This window comes from Manis pentadactyla, chromosome 8 (genome assembly GCF_030020395.1).
Source record: "Manis pentadactyla isolate mManPen7 chromosome 8, mManPen7.hap1, whole genome shotgun sequence".
Lineage (NCBI taxonomy): Eukaryota > Metazoa > Chordata > Mammalia > Pholidota > Manidae > Manis > Manis pentadactyla.
In genome coordinates this window covers 13,004,511-13,021,309 of record NC_080026.1, presented here as the reverse complement: position 1 = coordinate 13,021,309, position 16,799 = coordinate 13,004,511, and the positions used below count along the sequence as shown (strand labels likewise).

Here is a 16,799-nt window from a genome sequence, read left to right as displayed (position 1 = left end):
CATAATGCATGAGCAAAACCAAAAGTTTCTGTGATGACTGCCCTTGTACTGTTCACCATGTAACTTATTCACTATGTAAGAATTTGTTCTCCATGTAAGAACTTGTTTGTTATGCCTCAGAAGATTGGAGACTGATGAAAATTAGGCTTGGGGTGGATTAATGATTGTGCATTGAGCATTGACTCCCCTATACAGAATTTTATTGTGGTTAACAACCATTTGATCAATAAATATGAGAGATGCCCTAACAACAACAACCAAGAAAAAGTACACACTTCCAATTGTAAAATAAATAAGCAACCGGGATGTAATGTATAGCATAAGGAATATAGTCAAAATATTGTAACAACTTGGTATGGTGATAGCTGGTACTTAGAATTATCATGTATATAAATGTTGAATCACTGTGTTGTACACCTGAAACTAATGTAATGTAATACTGTGTGTCGACTACCCTTCAATAAAAAATAATTATCTAAAAAAAAAAAAAAAAAAAAAAAAAAAAATTTAGCTAGCATTGAAATTTTAAGCTAAGTTCGAGACTGTTGTAAAAAATTTATTTTCAATACATATAAAGTTTTGAAGAAACCCATTTCAAACAGCAGTGACTTTTGGTCTGACCTGCTGAGTCAGTGGGAAAGGAAAGGCCTGGTGAAATTATCCAGAGAACCTAAGAAGAGTGCAAATTAGACTTTTCCATCCAATTTTGGATTTTTTTAAAATTACCATGCATCCTTGACTTGCTAAGGGAAGCAAAATCAATGGGGTCACTTAAGAATAGAGGAGTCTCAAGGAAAAGGAGGAAAAGAGAAAAGAACACAAAGAAATAAGAATTTTTAACTGTCTTATGAACTTTACTAGCAATATTTAGTGATCTTAGGCATCCATGATACTCATCTTTGCAAGCTGCATGGATTTAATCATACTTGAGTAAATATTTTTGAAGATGCTTTCTTAATAATCTAAATAGCATCTATTTGAAATTAGAAAAGTTCCTTTTTTAACCAGATTACAGTGGCAGAACCTTATGTTAATGTGCTCCAAAAAGAACATGTATAAAACATTAAATATTGCCTAGGTACTGTTGTGATTTTCCTTACATTTCCATTGGCTCATGCTCTCATAACCTAGGATTTGCTTTTCATTCTTCCCTCTGAGGCACAGTAGCTTTTTATCGTGCCCACCTGGTGCTGTGCTAGGAGGCCAGCAAGGCACTTCATGAAGGAGGCTGTGGCCAGGACCACTGGTCACTGTGCTGGTCCTAAATCCAGAGGACATTGCTTATTCTTCCATTACCTTGTACTATGGGTGTTTCTCAATAACGGAGAGAAATACTGTTTGTGAACTTGGCCTCTGGTGTCATTATTCATGAAAACGTTTTGCTTTTGTCCTTGTTGGTTTTAGATTTTAGCCCACTTTGATTTGCTATTTTATCACTGTTTATCATAGCTTAAAACAATAGAAACCTGCTTTTTGAATTGGGAAGTATCTTTTAAGTGGCTGCATATAATACTCATACATTAAATCCTAAAGCCTTCAAATCAAAACAGGACTCTAGCTTTTGTGGTCCAGTTTAGAAGATTGCATTGTTAATAAGGAAACAGCAAAATATGTCTTTCTTCAAAACCACACATTCAAAGAAATTAATTCTGGTTAACAATATTCAATATCTTGAATGTCTATTTACAGCTGATAAAAAAACAAGAGAACATTTTATATTCCTTACCATTCACTATTTGGTTTCAAACAGTAAAAGGATTGTGGAAACTGGCTTATGGTAATGGAGCATATGACCTTTTAAAATCTTTTCTGCCCTGTGTCTGAATTTTTCATTTAAAGATATTACAGAGTTTTATAATATTTGGCCTTCTTATCTAGTTTCACTGAGTTGCTTAATTCAAATGAGTTATGACTTAAGAACAAAAAATAACCATATGTACATATATTTATATTATTACTTGAACCAGGGTAGCATGTTATCTCTAAAGAATTTAGTATAGTAAAAATTGTAACCACAAGTTATTTCTCAATGTCTGAGTCTACTTCTGTTTAAAACAAGAAAAATACACCTTGAACTTCTATCACTTCCACAATAAATTTTTGTTCATGGTACTAAACATTAAATTTTAATTAAAAATACAGTTTGAAGATGGCAATAATATTTTTGGCATACACTGATAAGTTTTTTCATTTCAAAATAAATATTTCGCCTTTCAAAAAGTGCACATATCAAAAGGAGGGATTTTATTCTTAAGTCTCTAACTGAACATCGTATTTCTTCAGCATTGTAGCCAGTGACATATGTAGCTGAAACAAAAGATGTTTCTTTTTGTGACGAACACAGCTTAGCAGATAGAAGGACTTCATGATCGTGTTTGTATTACCTAAAAGAAGAGACTGAGAAAAAGCATAGAAAGTAACTTCACTAGAAAGCTATTTCAATTGGAAAAAATAGTGGTAGTCTTCTTATATAGTGACCCAGTTAGGAGGAATTCAGCTTGGAACTGAGAGCTTGCAATGGGATTTCTCCCAACAACACAATTTTTAGCATTTGTGATGCCATTTTCAAGTAACTGACTCTATTGCTGAACTAATAAGAAAATGATAAAGTTCTTTCTCTTTCCTTTAAATAAAGAATGGAACTGGAATATCAGTTTTTAAGTGGGAGACATGCATGATGGTCATTACTGAAAGAAGTTTCTGTTGACATTTTTCAAGAACTAGAAATATTAAGCTTTTGGATATTGTTCCTTACAAAGACTAGAAGAGAAAAAAAAACTTAAAAAATATACTTGACATATACACAAGGAATAAGTAAATTCCAAACTTAATGGCGGCTACCTTTGGGGAGGGGAATGGGATTGGTTGGGAGTGGGGTGGGCTGGAGGTGAGGGGGCACTTTCACTTTTTAGTCTATATTCTTCAGGCTTGCTTGAATTTTTACCAATGAGAATGTGATTTATTGTACAGTTTTTAAAAGGGTAACTAAAAAACATTTTTAAAAAGAAAGTTAACTGCATTCTATTAAAAAAAACCCTGTTAGAACTAATAAATGAGTTCAGCAATGTTGCAGGATACAAAGTCAACACAAAAATCAGTTGCATTTCTATATACTAAAATGAACAGTCTTAACAAGGAAACTACAAAAACAATTCCATTTATAATAACATCAAAAAGAATAAAATACTCAGGAATAAATCTAACCAAGATGGTAAAAGACTTGCACACTGAAAATTATAAAACACTGTTGCAAGAAATTAAAGAAGACACAAATAGATGGAAAGACATCCCATGTTCATTGATCGGAAGACTGTAAAAATATCTATTCCTCCCTAAGTGATCTGTGGATTGAATGTAATCCCTATCAAAATCCTGATGAAAATTTTTTTTGGCAGAAATAGAAAAATCCACCTTATAGTTCATATAGAATTTCAGGGGATCCTGAATAACAAAAACAAACATGAAAAAGAACAAAATTGGAGGTCTCACATGTCTTGATTTGAAGATGTACTATAAAGTGCAGTAATCAAATGTACAGTAATGACAGACTTACAGATGAATGGAATCAAATAGAGAACCCAGAAATAAACTCTTGAAAATATGATTTTGGTCAAATCTTTTGGCCGAATGATTTTCCAGAAGGATGCCAAGGCCATTCAGTGGGAAAAGGGCAATTTTTCATCAATGATATTAGAAAAACTGGGTATCTACCTACAAAAATGCATTTGGATTTTCACCTTATACCATTTACAAAATTAATCCCAAATGGGTTAAAGACCTAACCATAAGAGCTAAAACTATAAAATCCTTAGAAGAAAACATAAATGAAAAAATTTCATGATGCTGAATGTGGCAGTGATTTCTTGGACATGACACCAAAAGCACAGGCAACAAAATAAGAATGGATAAATTAGACTTAATAAAAAATTTAAATTTTTGCACATCAAAGGACATTATCAACAGAGAGAAAAGCAAACCACAGAATAGAAGAAACTGTTTTCAAATTATGTACCTGATAAAGGATTAATATCCAAAATATATAAAGAATTCTTACAATTCAACATCAGAGAACAAGCACTCCAAGTAAAAAGTGGACTTAAATAGACATTTTCCATAGAAGATACATATAGATGCCAATCAGCACATGAAAAGATGCTCAATATCACTAATCATTAGGGAATGCAAATCAAAACCACAACAAGATACCACTGCACACCCGGTAGGATGGCTTTTATGTAAAAATAGAAAACAACAAATGTTGGCCAGGGTGGGGAGGCCAGCACTGCTGGTGGGAATGTAAAATGGTACAGTTGCCACAGAAAACAGTATGACTGTTTTAAGTTTTGCTCCTCAAAAAATTAAAAATAGAATAATCATATGATCCATAAATTCCACTTCTGGGAGGCGGAGCCAACATGGCGGCGTGAGTAGGACAGTGGGAATCTCCTCCCAAAAACATATATACTTTTGAAAATACAACAAACACAACTAGCCCTAAAAGAGAGACCAGAAGACGCAGGACAGTGGCCAGACTGCAGCTACACCAGCGAGAACCCAGCGACTGGTGAAAGGGGTGAGATACAAGCCCCGGTCCGGCGGGACCCGAGCGCCCCTCCCCCCAGCTCCCGGCGGGAGAACAATAGGCAGAGCGGGAGGGAGACGGAGCCCAGGACTGCCGAACACCCAGCCCCAGCCATCCGGGCCAGAGCGCAGACACAGTACATGCCCAGGGGGCCCTGGATACTGGGGGAACAGGGAGTAAGACCTCTGAGCGGGTGCTGAAGCTGATGCCCCTGTGACAAAGAAAAGCGGGGGCTTTTTGAAAGTCTTAAAGGGACAGGGACTTAACAGCTTGACGGAAACAACCCAGGTCACAGTACAGCAGCTGGAAATTACAGGGAAAACCGGGTGCACTAACCCCCTGGGCAACAGCTCTGAGACCCCTCACGGAGGCAAACAGTCAAGCAGCCCCCCCATCCATCACCCCACCGGGCGCTGCGAAAGCAGAGAAGCAGCCTGAGACAAACTCCGCCCACAGAAAGGGAAATTTCTCCCTCCCGGCCAGGCAAGACACAAAGACCCACTCTACACGCAATTACCCAACACAAGCCACTAGGGGTCGCAGTTGCCCCAGTAAAGAAAGGCCAGTAGCAAGTGAAAATTTTGGCCCTCCCAGCTGACAGTCAATAGCACCTGTCAACATGAAAAGGCAAAAAAATATGATTCAGACAAGACTAACCCAGACAGCTTCGGCATCTGCTACATCTTCCCCTGAGAAGGAATCTGGGGAGATAGATTTAGCCAGTCTACCTGAAAAAGAATTCAAAACAAAAGTCATAACCATGCTGATGGACTTGCAGAGAAATATGCAAGAACTAAGGAAGGAGAATTCAGAAATAAAACAAGCTCTGGAAGGACTTCAAAACAGAATGGACGAGATGCAAGAGACCATTAATGGACTAGAAAACAGAGAACAGGAACACAGAGAAGCTGATGCAGAGAGAGATAAAAGGATCTCCAGGAATGAAAGAATTTTAAGAGAGCTGAGTGATCAATATAAAAGGAATAATATAAGAATCATAGGCATTCCAGAAGAAGTAGAGAGAGAAAAGGGGATAGAAAATGTCTTTGAAGAAATAATTGCTGAAAATTTCCCCAAACTAGGGGAAGAAATGGCCTCTCAGACCACAGAGGTACACAGAACTCCCATGACAAGGGATCCAAGGAGGGCAACACCAAGACACATAATAATTAAAATGGCAAAGATCAAAGACAAGGACAAAGTATTACAAGCAGCCAGAGAGAAAAAAAAGGTTACCTACAAAGGAAAACCCATCAGGCTATCATCAGACTTCTCAACAGAAACCCTACAGGCCAGAAGAGAATGGCATGATATACTTAATGCAATGAAACAGAAGGGCCTCGAACCAAGACTACTGTATCCAGCACGAATATCATTTAAATATGAAGGAGGGATTAAACAATTCCCAGACAAGCAAAAGTTGAGGGAATTTGCCTCCCACAAACCACCTCTACAGGGCATCCTACAGGGACTGCTCTAGATGGGAGCACTCCTAAAAAGAGCACACAACAAAACACCCAACATATGAAGAAGGGAGGAGGAGGAATAAGAAGGGAGAGAAATAAAGAATCATCAGATTGTGTTTATAATAGCTCAACAAGCGAGTTAAGTTAGACAGTAAGACAGTAAAGAAGCTAACCCTAAACCTTTGGTAACCACAAACTTAAAGCCTGCAATGGCAATAAATTCATACCTTTCAATAATCACCCTAAATGTAAATGTACTGAATGCACCAATCAAAAGACACAGAGTAATAGAATGGATAAAAAAGCAAGATCCATCCATATGCTGCTTACAAGAGACTCACCTCAAACCCGAAGACGCGCACAGACTTAAAGTCAAGGGATGGAAAAAGATATTTCAAGCAAACAACAGAGAGAAGAAAGCAGGTGTTGCAATTCTGGTATCAGACAAAACAGACTTCAAAATAAAGAAAGTAACAAAAGACAAAGAAGGACATTACATAATGATAAAGGGCTCAGTCCATCAAGAGGATATAACCATTATAAATATATATGCACCCAATACAGGAGCACCAACATACCTGAAACAAATATTAACAGAACTAAAGGAGGAAATAGAATGCAATGCATTCATTCTAGGAGACTTCAACACACCACTCACTCCAAAGGACAGATCCACCAGACAGAAAATAAGTAAGGACACAGAGGCACTGAACAACACACTAGCACAGATGGACCTAATAGACATCTACAGAACTCTACATCCAAAAGCAACAGGATACACGTTCTTCTCAAGTGCACATGGAACATTCTCCAGAATAGACCACATACTAGGACACAAAAAGAGCCTCAGTAAATTCCAAAAGATTGAAATCCTACCAACCAACTTTTCAGACCACAAAGGCATTAAACTAGAAATAAACTGTTCAAAGAAAGCAAAAAGGCTCACAAACACATGGAGGCTAAACAACACGCTCCTAAATAATCAATGGATCAATGACCAAATCAAAATGGAGATCCAGCAATATATGGAAACAAATGACAACAACAACACTAAGCCCCAACTTCTGTGGGACGCAGCAAAAGCAGTCTTAAGAGGAAAGTATATAGCACTCCAAGCATATTTAAAAAAGGAAGAGCAATCCCAAATGAACGGTCTAATGTCACAACGATCAAAATTGGAAAAAGAAGAACAAATGAGGCCTAAGGTCAGCAGAAGGAGGGACATAATAAAGATCAGAGAAGAAATAAATAAAATTGAGAAGAATAAAACAATAGCAAAAATCAATGAAACCAAGAGCTGGTTCTTCGAGAAAATAAACAAAATAGATAAGCCTCTAGCCAGACTTATTAAGAGGAAAAGAGAGTCAACACAAATCAACAGTATCAGAAATGAGAAAGGAAAAATCACAACAGATCCTGCAGAAATACAAAGAATTATTAGAGACTACTATGAAAACCTATATGCTAACAAGCTGGGAAACCTAGGAGAAATGGACAACTTCCTAGAAAAATACAACCTTCCAAGACTGACCCAAAAAGAAACAGAAAATCTAAACAGACCAATTACCAGCAACGAAATTGAAGCGGTAATCAAAAAACTACCGAAGAACAAAACCCCCGGGCCAGATGGATTTACCTCGGAATTTTATCAGACATACAGGGAAGACATAATACCCATTCTCCTTAAAGTTTTCCAAGAAATAGAAGAGGAGGGGATACTCCCAAACTCATTCTATGAAGCTAACATCACCCTAATACCAAAACCAGGCAAAGACACCACCAAAAAAGAAAACTACAGACCAATATCCCTGATGAACGTAGACGCAAAAATACTCAACAAAATTTTAGCAAACCGAATTCAAAAATACATCAAAACCATCGTACACCATGACCAAGTGGTATTCATCCCAGGGATGCAAGGATGGCACAACATTCGAAAGTCCATCAATATCATCCACCACATCAACAAAAAGAAAGACAAAAACCACATGATCATCTCCATAGATGCTGAAAAAGCATTTGACAAAGTTCAACATCCATTCATGATAAAAACTCTCAGCAAAATGGGAATAGAGGGCAAGTACCTCAACATAATAAAGGCCATCTATGAAAAACCCACAGCCAACATTATATTGAATAGCGAGAAGCTGAAAGCATTTCCGCTGAGATCGGGAACTAGACAGGGAAGCCCACTCTCCCCACTGTTATTTAACATTGTACTAGAGGTCCTAGCCACGGCAATCAGACAAAACAAAAAAATACAAGGAATCCAGATTGGCAAAGAAGAAGTCAAACTGTCACTATTTGCAGATGACATGATACTGTACATAAAAAACCCTAAAGACTCCACCCCAAAACTACTAGAACTGATATCGGAATACAGCAAAGTTGCAGGATACAAAATCAACACACAGAAATCTGTGGCTTTCCTATATACCAACAATGAACCAACAGAAAGAGAAATCAGGAAAACAACCCCATTCACAATTGCATCAAAAAAAATAAAATACCTAGGAATAAACCTAACCAAAGAAGTGAAAGACTTATATTCTGAAAACTACAAGTCACTCTTAAAAGAAATTAAAGGGGACACTAACAGATGGAAACGCATCCCATGCTCATGGCTAGGAAGAATTAATATCGTCAAAATGGCCATCCTGCCCAAAGCAATATACAGATTTGATGCAATCCCTATGAAACTACCAGCAACATTCTTCAATGAACTGGATCAAATAATTCAAAAATTCATATGGAACCACCAAAGACCCCGAATAGCCAAAGCAATCCTGAGAAAGAAGAATAAAGTAGGGGGGATCTCACTCCCCAACTTCAAGCTCTATTATAAAGCCATAGTAATCAAGACAATTTGGTACTGGCACAAGAACAGAGCCACAGACCAATGGAACAGACTAGAGAATCCAGACATTAACTCAGACATATATGGTCAATTAATATTTGATAAAGGAGCCATGGACATTCAATGGCGAAATGACAGTCTCTTCAACAGATGGTGCTGGCAAAACTGGACAGCTACATGTAGGAGAATGAAACTGGACCATCGTCTAACCCCATATACAAAAGTAAACTCAAAATGGATCAAAGACCTGAATGTAAGTCATGAAACCATTAAACTCTTGGAAGAAAACATAGGCACAAACCTCTTAGACATAAACATGAGTGACCTCTTCTTGAACATATCTCCCCGGGCAAGGAAAACAACAGCAAAAATGAACAAGTGGGACTATATTAAGCTGAAAAGCTTCTGTACAGCAAAAGACACCATCAATAGAACAAAAAGGAACCCTACAGTATGGGAGAATATCTTTGAAAATGACACATCCGATAAAGGCTTGACGTCCAGAATATATAAAGAGCTCACACGCCTCAACAAACAAAAAACAAATAACCCAATTAAAAAATGGGCAAAGGAACTGAACAGACGGTTCTCCAAAAAAGAAATACAGATGGCCAACAGACACATGAAAAGATGCTCCACATCGCTAATTATCAGAGAAATGCAAATTAAAACTACAATGAGGTATCACCTCACACCAGTAAGGATGGCTGCCATCCAAAAGACAAACAACAACAAATGTTGGCGAGGCTGTGGAGAAAGGGGAACCCTCCTACACTGCTGGTGGGAATGTAAACTAGTTCAACCATTGTGGAAAGCAGTATGGAGGTACATCAAAATGCTCAAAACAGACTTACCATTTGACCCAGGAATTGCACTCCTAGGAATTTACCCTAAGAATGCAGCAATCAAGTATGAGAAAGATCAGTGCACCCCTATGTTTATCGCAGCACTATTTACAATAGCCAAGAATTGGAAGCAACCTAAATGTCCATCGATAGATGAATGGATAAAGAAGATGTGGTACATATACACAATGGAATACTACTCAGCCATAAGAAAAGGGCAAATCCAACCATTTGCAGCAACATGGATGGAGCTGGAGGGTATTTTGCTCAGTGAAACAAGCCAAGCAGAGAAAGAGAAATACCAAATGATTTCACTCACCTGTGGAATATAAGAACAAAGGAAAAACTGAAGGAACAAAAGAGCAGCAGAATCACAGAACTCAAGAATGGACTAACAGGTACCAAAGGGAAAGGGACTGGGGAGGATGGGTGGATAGGGAGGGAGAAGGGGGGGAGAAGTAGGGGGGTATTAAGATTAGCATCCATAGCGGGGTGGGAGAAAGGGGAGGGCTGTACAACACAGAGAAGACAAGTAGTGATTCTACAACAGGTTGCTACGCTGATGGACAGTGACTGTAAAGGAGTATATAGGGGGGACCTGGTATAGGGGAGAGCCTAGTAAACAAAGTATTCGTCATGTAAGTGTAGATTAATGATTAAAAAAAAAAAATGCAGTTCCTATGTGGTGACCTCTAATGAGTTCTACACAATGATATAAAGGACATATAAAAGTGTAGGCAAAGGGTCTGTTTGTGTTTATACAGAGGATCAAAGCCTAATTGGGCTACCCCGAAAATGAACTAAGATACGATATGAAAGAGAACTTCCAACATCAGCACTCTCGGGAAGACTCATGCCAGAAGATGATCATCAAAAAACCCCAACAAAGATCCACGCACTGCTACAGCTGTAGATGCACTCATCCCACCAGCTCCTGGACTTGCCATGGGAATGAAGGATATATCTAAGCTGGCCTGTGCATACAGTAAAACAACAAATTTGACTGGATCTATACTGTTGGAACTCAACCAAGAATTAGGAGAAGTGCAAATTGTAGCGCTCCAAAATCTTACAACTACAGACTATTTACTGTTAAAAGAACATATGGGATGTGAACAGTGCCCAGGAATGGGTTGTTTTAATTTGTCTGATTTTTCTCAAACTATTCAAATTCAGTTAGATAATAACCATCATATCATTGATAAGTTTTCACAAATGCCTAGGGTGCCTAACTGGTTTTCTTGGTTTCACTGGAGATGGCTGGTAATTACAGGTATGCTTTGGTTATGTAACTATACTCCTATTCTGTTAATGTGTGTGTGCAATTTAAGTAGTAGCTTAAAATCTATACATGCTGAAGTTACTCTACAAGAAGATATGTCAAAGAAATAATCAATCTTCCCATGTTTTCTCCCGCCTGCTACTTCTATAGCTTTTCTTCTTCCTTCCTAATTACAACGAATTCTTAAATAGAATTCGTGCCTCATATCAAATTTACCGAGTATCATAACTCCTCCAAGTGGTAAAGATACCTCAAGACAAATGCTGGGCATAGAAGCCACAGGGCATAAATATGCAAAGAAATAAAAAGCTAACCATTTCAAACAATAAGGCTTCTCTCTCACTTACCAACTTAACATTTCCCTGTATGGCCCCGGAAGATGACTGGTTAGCCAGAGACGGGTAAGATTCCTCAAGGGAGGAACAACCTAAGACAGGCACAGTCGCAGGGGGGTCATCAGGTGAGAAATTGGGGATCAACAGAGGTGAGGCTTAGAACCTCACCCTCCCTGTTCTGAGAGAAATCTTCTGCATATGTGGATGTTTTATTGCCCTTGTCTAGCTTGGATTAACACATAGTCTACAGGCACACACCTGATCATCTACATTTGCTCTCTTACAACACTAAACTATGTTTTCTACCTTTATGTTGTATCTACCTACCACTTCAGCATCTTATTAAAAATAATAAAGAGAGAAATGTGGTATCCACATATAAATCAAGTATAAAAATCAAATGTGTATTCATATTTGAACTGTTTATAGTTCATAATGCATGAGCAAAACCAAAAGTTTCTGTGATGACTGCCCTTGTACTGTTCACCATGTAACTTAGTCACTATGTAAGAATTTGTTCTCCATGTAAGAACTTGTTCGTTATGCTTCAGAAGATTGGAGACTGACGAAAATTAGGCTTGGGGTGGATTAATGATTCTGCATTGAGCATTGACTCCCCTATACAGAATTTTATTGTTGTTAACAACCATTTGATCAATAAATATGAGAGATGCCCTAACAACAACAACCAAAAAAAAGTACACACTTCCAATTGTAAAATAAATAAGTAACCGGGATGTAAGGTATAGCATAAGGAATATAGTCAAAATATTGTAACAACTTGGTATGGTGATAGCTGGTACCTAGAATTATCATGTATATAAATGTTGAATCACTGTGTTGTACACCTGAAACTAATGTAATGTAATACTGTGTGTCGACTACCCTTCAATAAAAAATAATTATCTAAAAAAAAAAAAAAAAAAAAAAAAATTCCACTTCTGGGCATATTACCCAAAAGAACTGAAAGCTGGGGCTTGAAAGACATTTGCACATTCATGTTCATAGCATTATTATTACTAATTATTATTTTATTTTTTTAAGATATCATTGATATACAATCTTATGCTCAGGTTTCACATGAGCAGCATTGTAATTACTACATTCAACCATTTTATCAAGTCCCCCCCAACACAAACCATTGCAGTCACTGTCCATCGGCATAGAAAGATGCTATAGAGTCATTACTTGTCTTCTCTGTGCTATACTGCCTTCCCGGTGCCCCTCCCCCCATATTATGTGTACTAATCATAATCATAATGCCCCTTAATCCCCTTATCCCTCCCTTCCCACCCACCCTCCCCAACCCATTTCCCTTTGGTAACTGTTAGTTCATTCTTGGGTTCTGTGAGTCTGCTGCTGTTTTGTTCCTTCAGTTTTTTCTTTGTTCTTATACGCCACATACGAGTGAAATCATTTGGTACTTGTATTTCTCTGTCTGACTTATTTCACTGAGCATAATACCCTCTAGCTCCATCCATGTTGTTGCAAATGGTAGGATTTGTTTTCTTCTTATGGCTGAATAATGTTCCATTGTGTATATGTACCACATCTTCTTTATCATTCATCTACTGATGGACACTTAAGGTGCTTTCACGTCTTGGCTATTGTAAATAGTCATAGCAGCATTATTAACAAATAGCCAAAAGGTGGAAGCATCTTATGTCCGTTAATGGATGAATGAATAAACAAAATGTGGTACATATATGTGTGTATATATACACACACACACACACACTCTGGAAGATTATTCTGCCTTAAAAAGGAAGGAAATTCTAGCACATGCTACAACATAGATTAACCTGGAGGACATTAGGTTAAATGAATTAAGCCAGGCACCATAGGACAAACACTGTAGGATTCCCCTTAGGCGGTAACTAGCGTAGTCAACCTCATAGACACAGCAAGTAGAATGGTGGTTGCCAAAGAATGGGAATGAGTTATTGTTTAATGGGTACAGAATTTCAGTTTGGGAAAATGAAAAAAGTTCTGGAGTTAGATGGTACTGAAGTTTGCACAATAATATCAGTGTATTTAATGCCACTGAATTGTACACTTAAAGATGGTTAAAATGATACATTTTGTTACATATATTTTATCACAAACCCAAAAAAAGTTAACTGCAAAAGTGTTTGGGGGATATGGTGGTTGCAGGAAATGGCAGCACTGTAAAAATGCTTGAAAATAATACACATTTAATCCTAGGAGAAAAGGAGATAGAACAGGATTTCTCACTTTGGGCAAAATTCACAAAACCAAATGTTATTTGGATTATTTTGTACCAAATATTTCATGGCTGTTTGATTAAATATTTAGACACACATGCATTCGGGCAATTATCCATGGTCACTTTAGAACTCAAACTTTGCATTCACACTCTGAAAGCAAACTGGCCAGGCCTGAAAAAATTTTCTAAAAGCAAGTAAATAAAGTTCTGTTATTCACCAATAAGGATCTGGTTCTTTTCCCCTCTCTATTCCATCAAGTGTTAAAGTCCAACAGGAGTAGTTGCCCAATAACAAAAGAAATAAGTAATCTGCACCAGGTGGTTCTAATTGTGTCCATCAACTCTGTCACCCAGTTGTGCAGAAGAGTGGAAAATCAATTAGCAACTACAAGCTTGGGTAGTGCTGGGTGTCAGGGGTGTCTTAACTCAAACAGGAAATCAGTAATAGAAGAAAATTATTATCCAGGCTGCTAGTGGACACTCCTGGATCTGAGCAGACTTCCCATCTAATGCTCAGCCTTCTCAGAAAAAGATGCTGTTGAAAAATATTTAAACATGTATTGTCACACAGTACGGTATGCATCTTTGTTTCTTACATGATGGGGTCTGAATGAATAAAAATCAAGAGCATGGGGGCCTTTCTTTCTTCAACTTGGATGTCCATGTTGTAGTTATCTTTGGAAGTAGACACACTTGCAGGACTGTGTACATGCATGTTAACTGCCTGGGGGAGATGCCTCCCTGGGGCTAACGTGGTACTCTGGGGGCCTGGCTGGTGACTGAGTAGCATGCCAGCACCAGAGCACCTGAGCAGGCTGAGGAGGTCACAGATGGGATGGAAATAGATTTATCTATGCTGTGATTCTGCTGTGATTTGGACAACATTAGTATTAGCTATGGAATACAATTTATCAAAGAACAAGTTAAAAGTATTCACTGCATACTCTTGTATCCAGTTTGGGGGGAAATGAAACAGTAGATATTTTCCCCAGATGCTTCCTATCATCTGTATGAGCTCCCCAGAAAAGTCTTGGGAATGAAGCATTTGAACACCAACAACTTCTTCCTTCCTTGCATCACTATGGGTTATCAGAGATGTCACTTTGAGTTTATCCTTTTACTGTGTTATTCCACTTTCTTCACTTTCTGTTCTTTCTCTTTAGCGGCTGGCCTGCAAGTGGCACTTGGGCAATTACACCATGCCTTTTAGTTCTTTTGTATAGCATGCCAGTGTTCAATATGGTGCCTCTCACAAGATAGATACTCAACAAATAATTTTTTAATAAATGCTTGATTTTTTGCATAGTCAGATGACATAGGCAAAGTAATTAATACAGTGCCAGGTATGTGACAGACATTCAGTGAATATCACACAAGAAAGAAAAAAAAAGTAAGACATAAAAAACAGGTGAGACAATTAGACTTACTATCTCCAGTGAAAAACATAATTAAATTATAATTAACAAAAGCATAGTTTCATTGGTCAAGATCCTGAATAAAGACTAATACTGACTCACTGATGGAGGACTTCCAACCCAAGGTGCTCTTGAAACCTTTTGAGAGGCTGAACAAGTTGAGGATAAATGTTTCTTTCAGCCTGGCAGCTATTCTGGGAAGGCGACAGGTAGAACTAAAAACAACCTGGAGCTATATCAGAGGTGGTGCTGTACCCTGAAGGAAGGGTCTCCTGCGTGTAAAATATTTCACCAGGCAATTTATTTCCAGACACTGTCAATCCATTCCTCTGTGTGAAAGCGCATGCCCATTTGTGTGTGTGTGCATCCCTGTGTGTTTGGAGGAAAGACTGGGAAAGAAGGTAAGAGGAGAAAGGAAAGGTGGCTTTGACTGTAACTTCCTATGTGGGGAGAGCAGGGAAAGCACACAGAATTCCTTCTGTAGTTTAGACCTACAGGTGAAGGGTCTTTAGACAAAACCATAGCACAATGTCCTGTTCCTGGTCTTCAGTAGATATTTTGAAAGGCAATGGCCTCGGTAAAAGAGCAAGTGACTAGCTTTGCAGGTACAGTTTCCATGGACCCACTGAAGACCTCTGTCTTGTTTCTGTCTTCAGCTTGGAGAAGTTGGTCTCCCAGCCTCACTGTCTTCCTGGCATTGGTAGTGACACTGAGGTCACTTCTACTGCTGGCACTTTTACTCCCTCTCACACACCGGTAGCATGCTGTAAACCGTATGGTGTGTAAAGGGGCACCGTTTCTCTGTTAGGAGGGAGAAGACAGCTGTGCACAGAGAAGTTTAAATCTAAACTAATATAGATTTATGAAGCAATGGTGAAGCATTTGAAAATCCTCCACCATTTAATTATACTTGCTTTTGTTCTTAAAAAGATCCACATGACCCCCACACACATTATATTTTAAAAAAAAAACCTTAATTTTTAAATAACATATTTCTTTGCCATTACATACACTTAGATAAAATCTAAATACAATTGAATATATTAGAAGAGCTAGGTAATTAGTACACCTTTTTGTAAAATAAAAGTCACCTTAAATTTTACTATTAGTTACTCAAAAAATCTTTGAGGAATACTATTGTATGGCTTAAATTCATCTCAATCAATAATTTAAATAATTTGATACTGTAGCGTACAAGTACACTGTAGATTTTGACAAGTTACTGATAATAACTAGATTTTATCATCCCAATTGCCCTCGTGTAAAAAAAGCACAGTCATGGTTGTGACACAAAACTTCTATTGTACCTGTTGGTAATGGTCACAAGTGCAGGGGGACAGTAATAGCCACTGGAGGCGTGGTCAAAGCTACGAAGGATGGTGTCAATTTTGTAACAGAATCCACCGTGTCTCTCCCATCCCTTAAACAAAGAAAGGGAAAATTGAGGACATAATTTGGTTCAGTTAAATAGCAAAATATCTTTTTTGCATAGTGTCATTTGTCACTTAACTTTTTCCTCTGACCCACTCAGCTTGAAACTTGAATTTTTGTCTTTATATCTTCGTATGTATTCCATCTGCCAATGCCCTAAGCTACAACCACTTCTACATTTATTTAATTAATTCTTAAAACCTAATAGTTTCAACTGACTTAAAATCTTACAAACCTAAAACAAAACAAATGAAAGTAAAGGGGTGCTCATTCAAGGTGTGTCTCTCTCTCCCTCTCTCTCTCTCTCTGGAGTTACAGAATTTCATACACATGGTTCCTACAGAATGAAGGTGTGCTGG

The 16,799-nt window shown here is 37.9% G+C and overlaps 1 protein-coding gene across 2 annotated transcripts in view; it reads right to left on the bottom strand.

The window, feature by feature from the left end:
- Positions 1-16,799, bottom strand: part of PLA2R1 (phospholipase A2 receptor 1) — a 114,334-nt gene that overhangs the window by 58,443 nt on the left and 39,092 nt on the right. For both annotated transcript variants that reach the window (XM_036884186.2, XM_036884185.2), the window contains one exon: positions 16,317-16,429. In XM_036884186.2, coding sequence (XP_036740081.2) covers positions 16,317-16,429 — 113 coding nt within the window. The remainder of the gene's footprint in view (positions 1-16,316; positions 16,430-16,799) is intronic.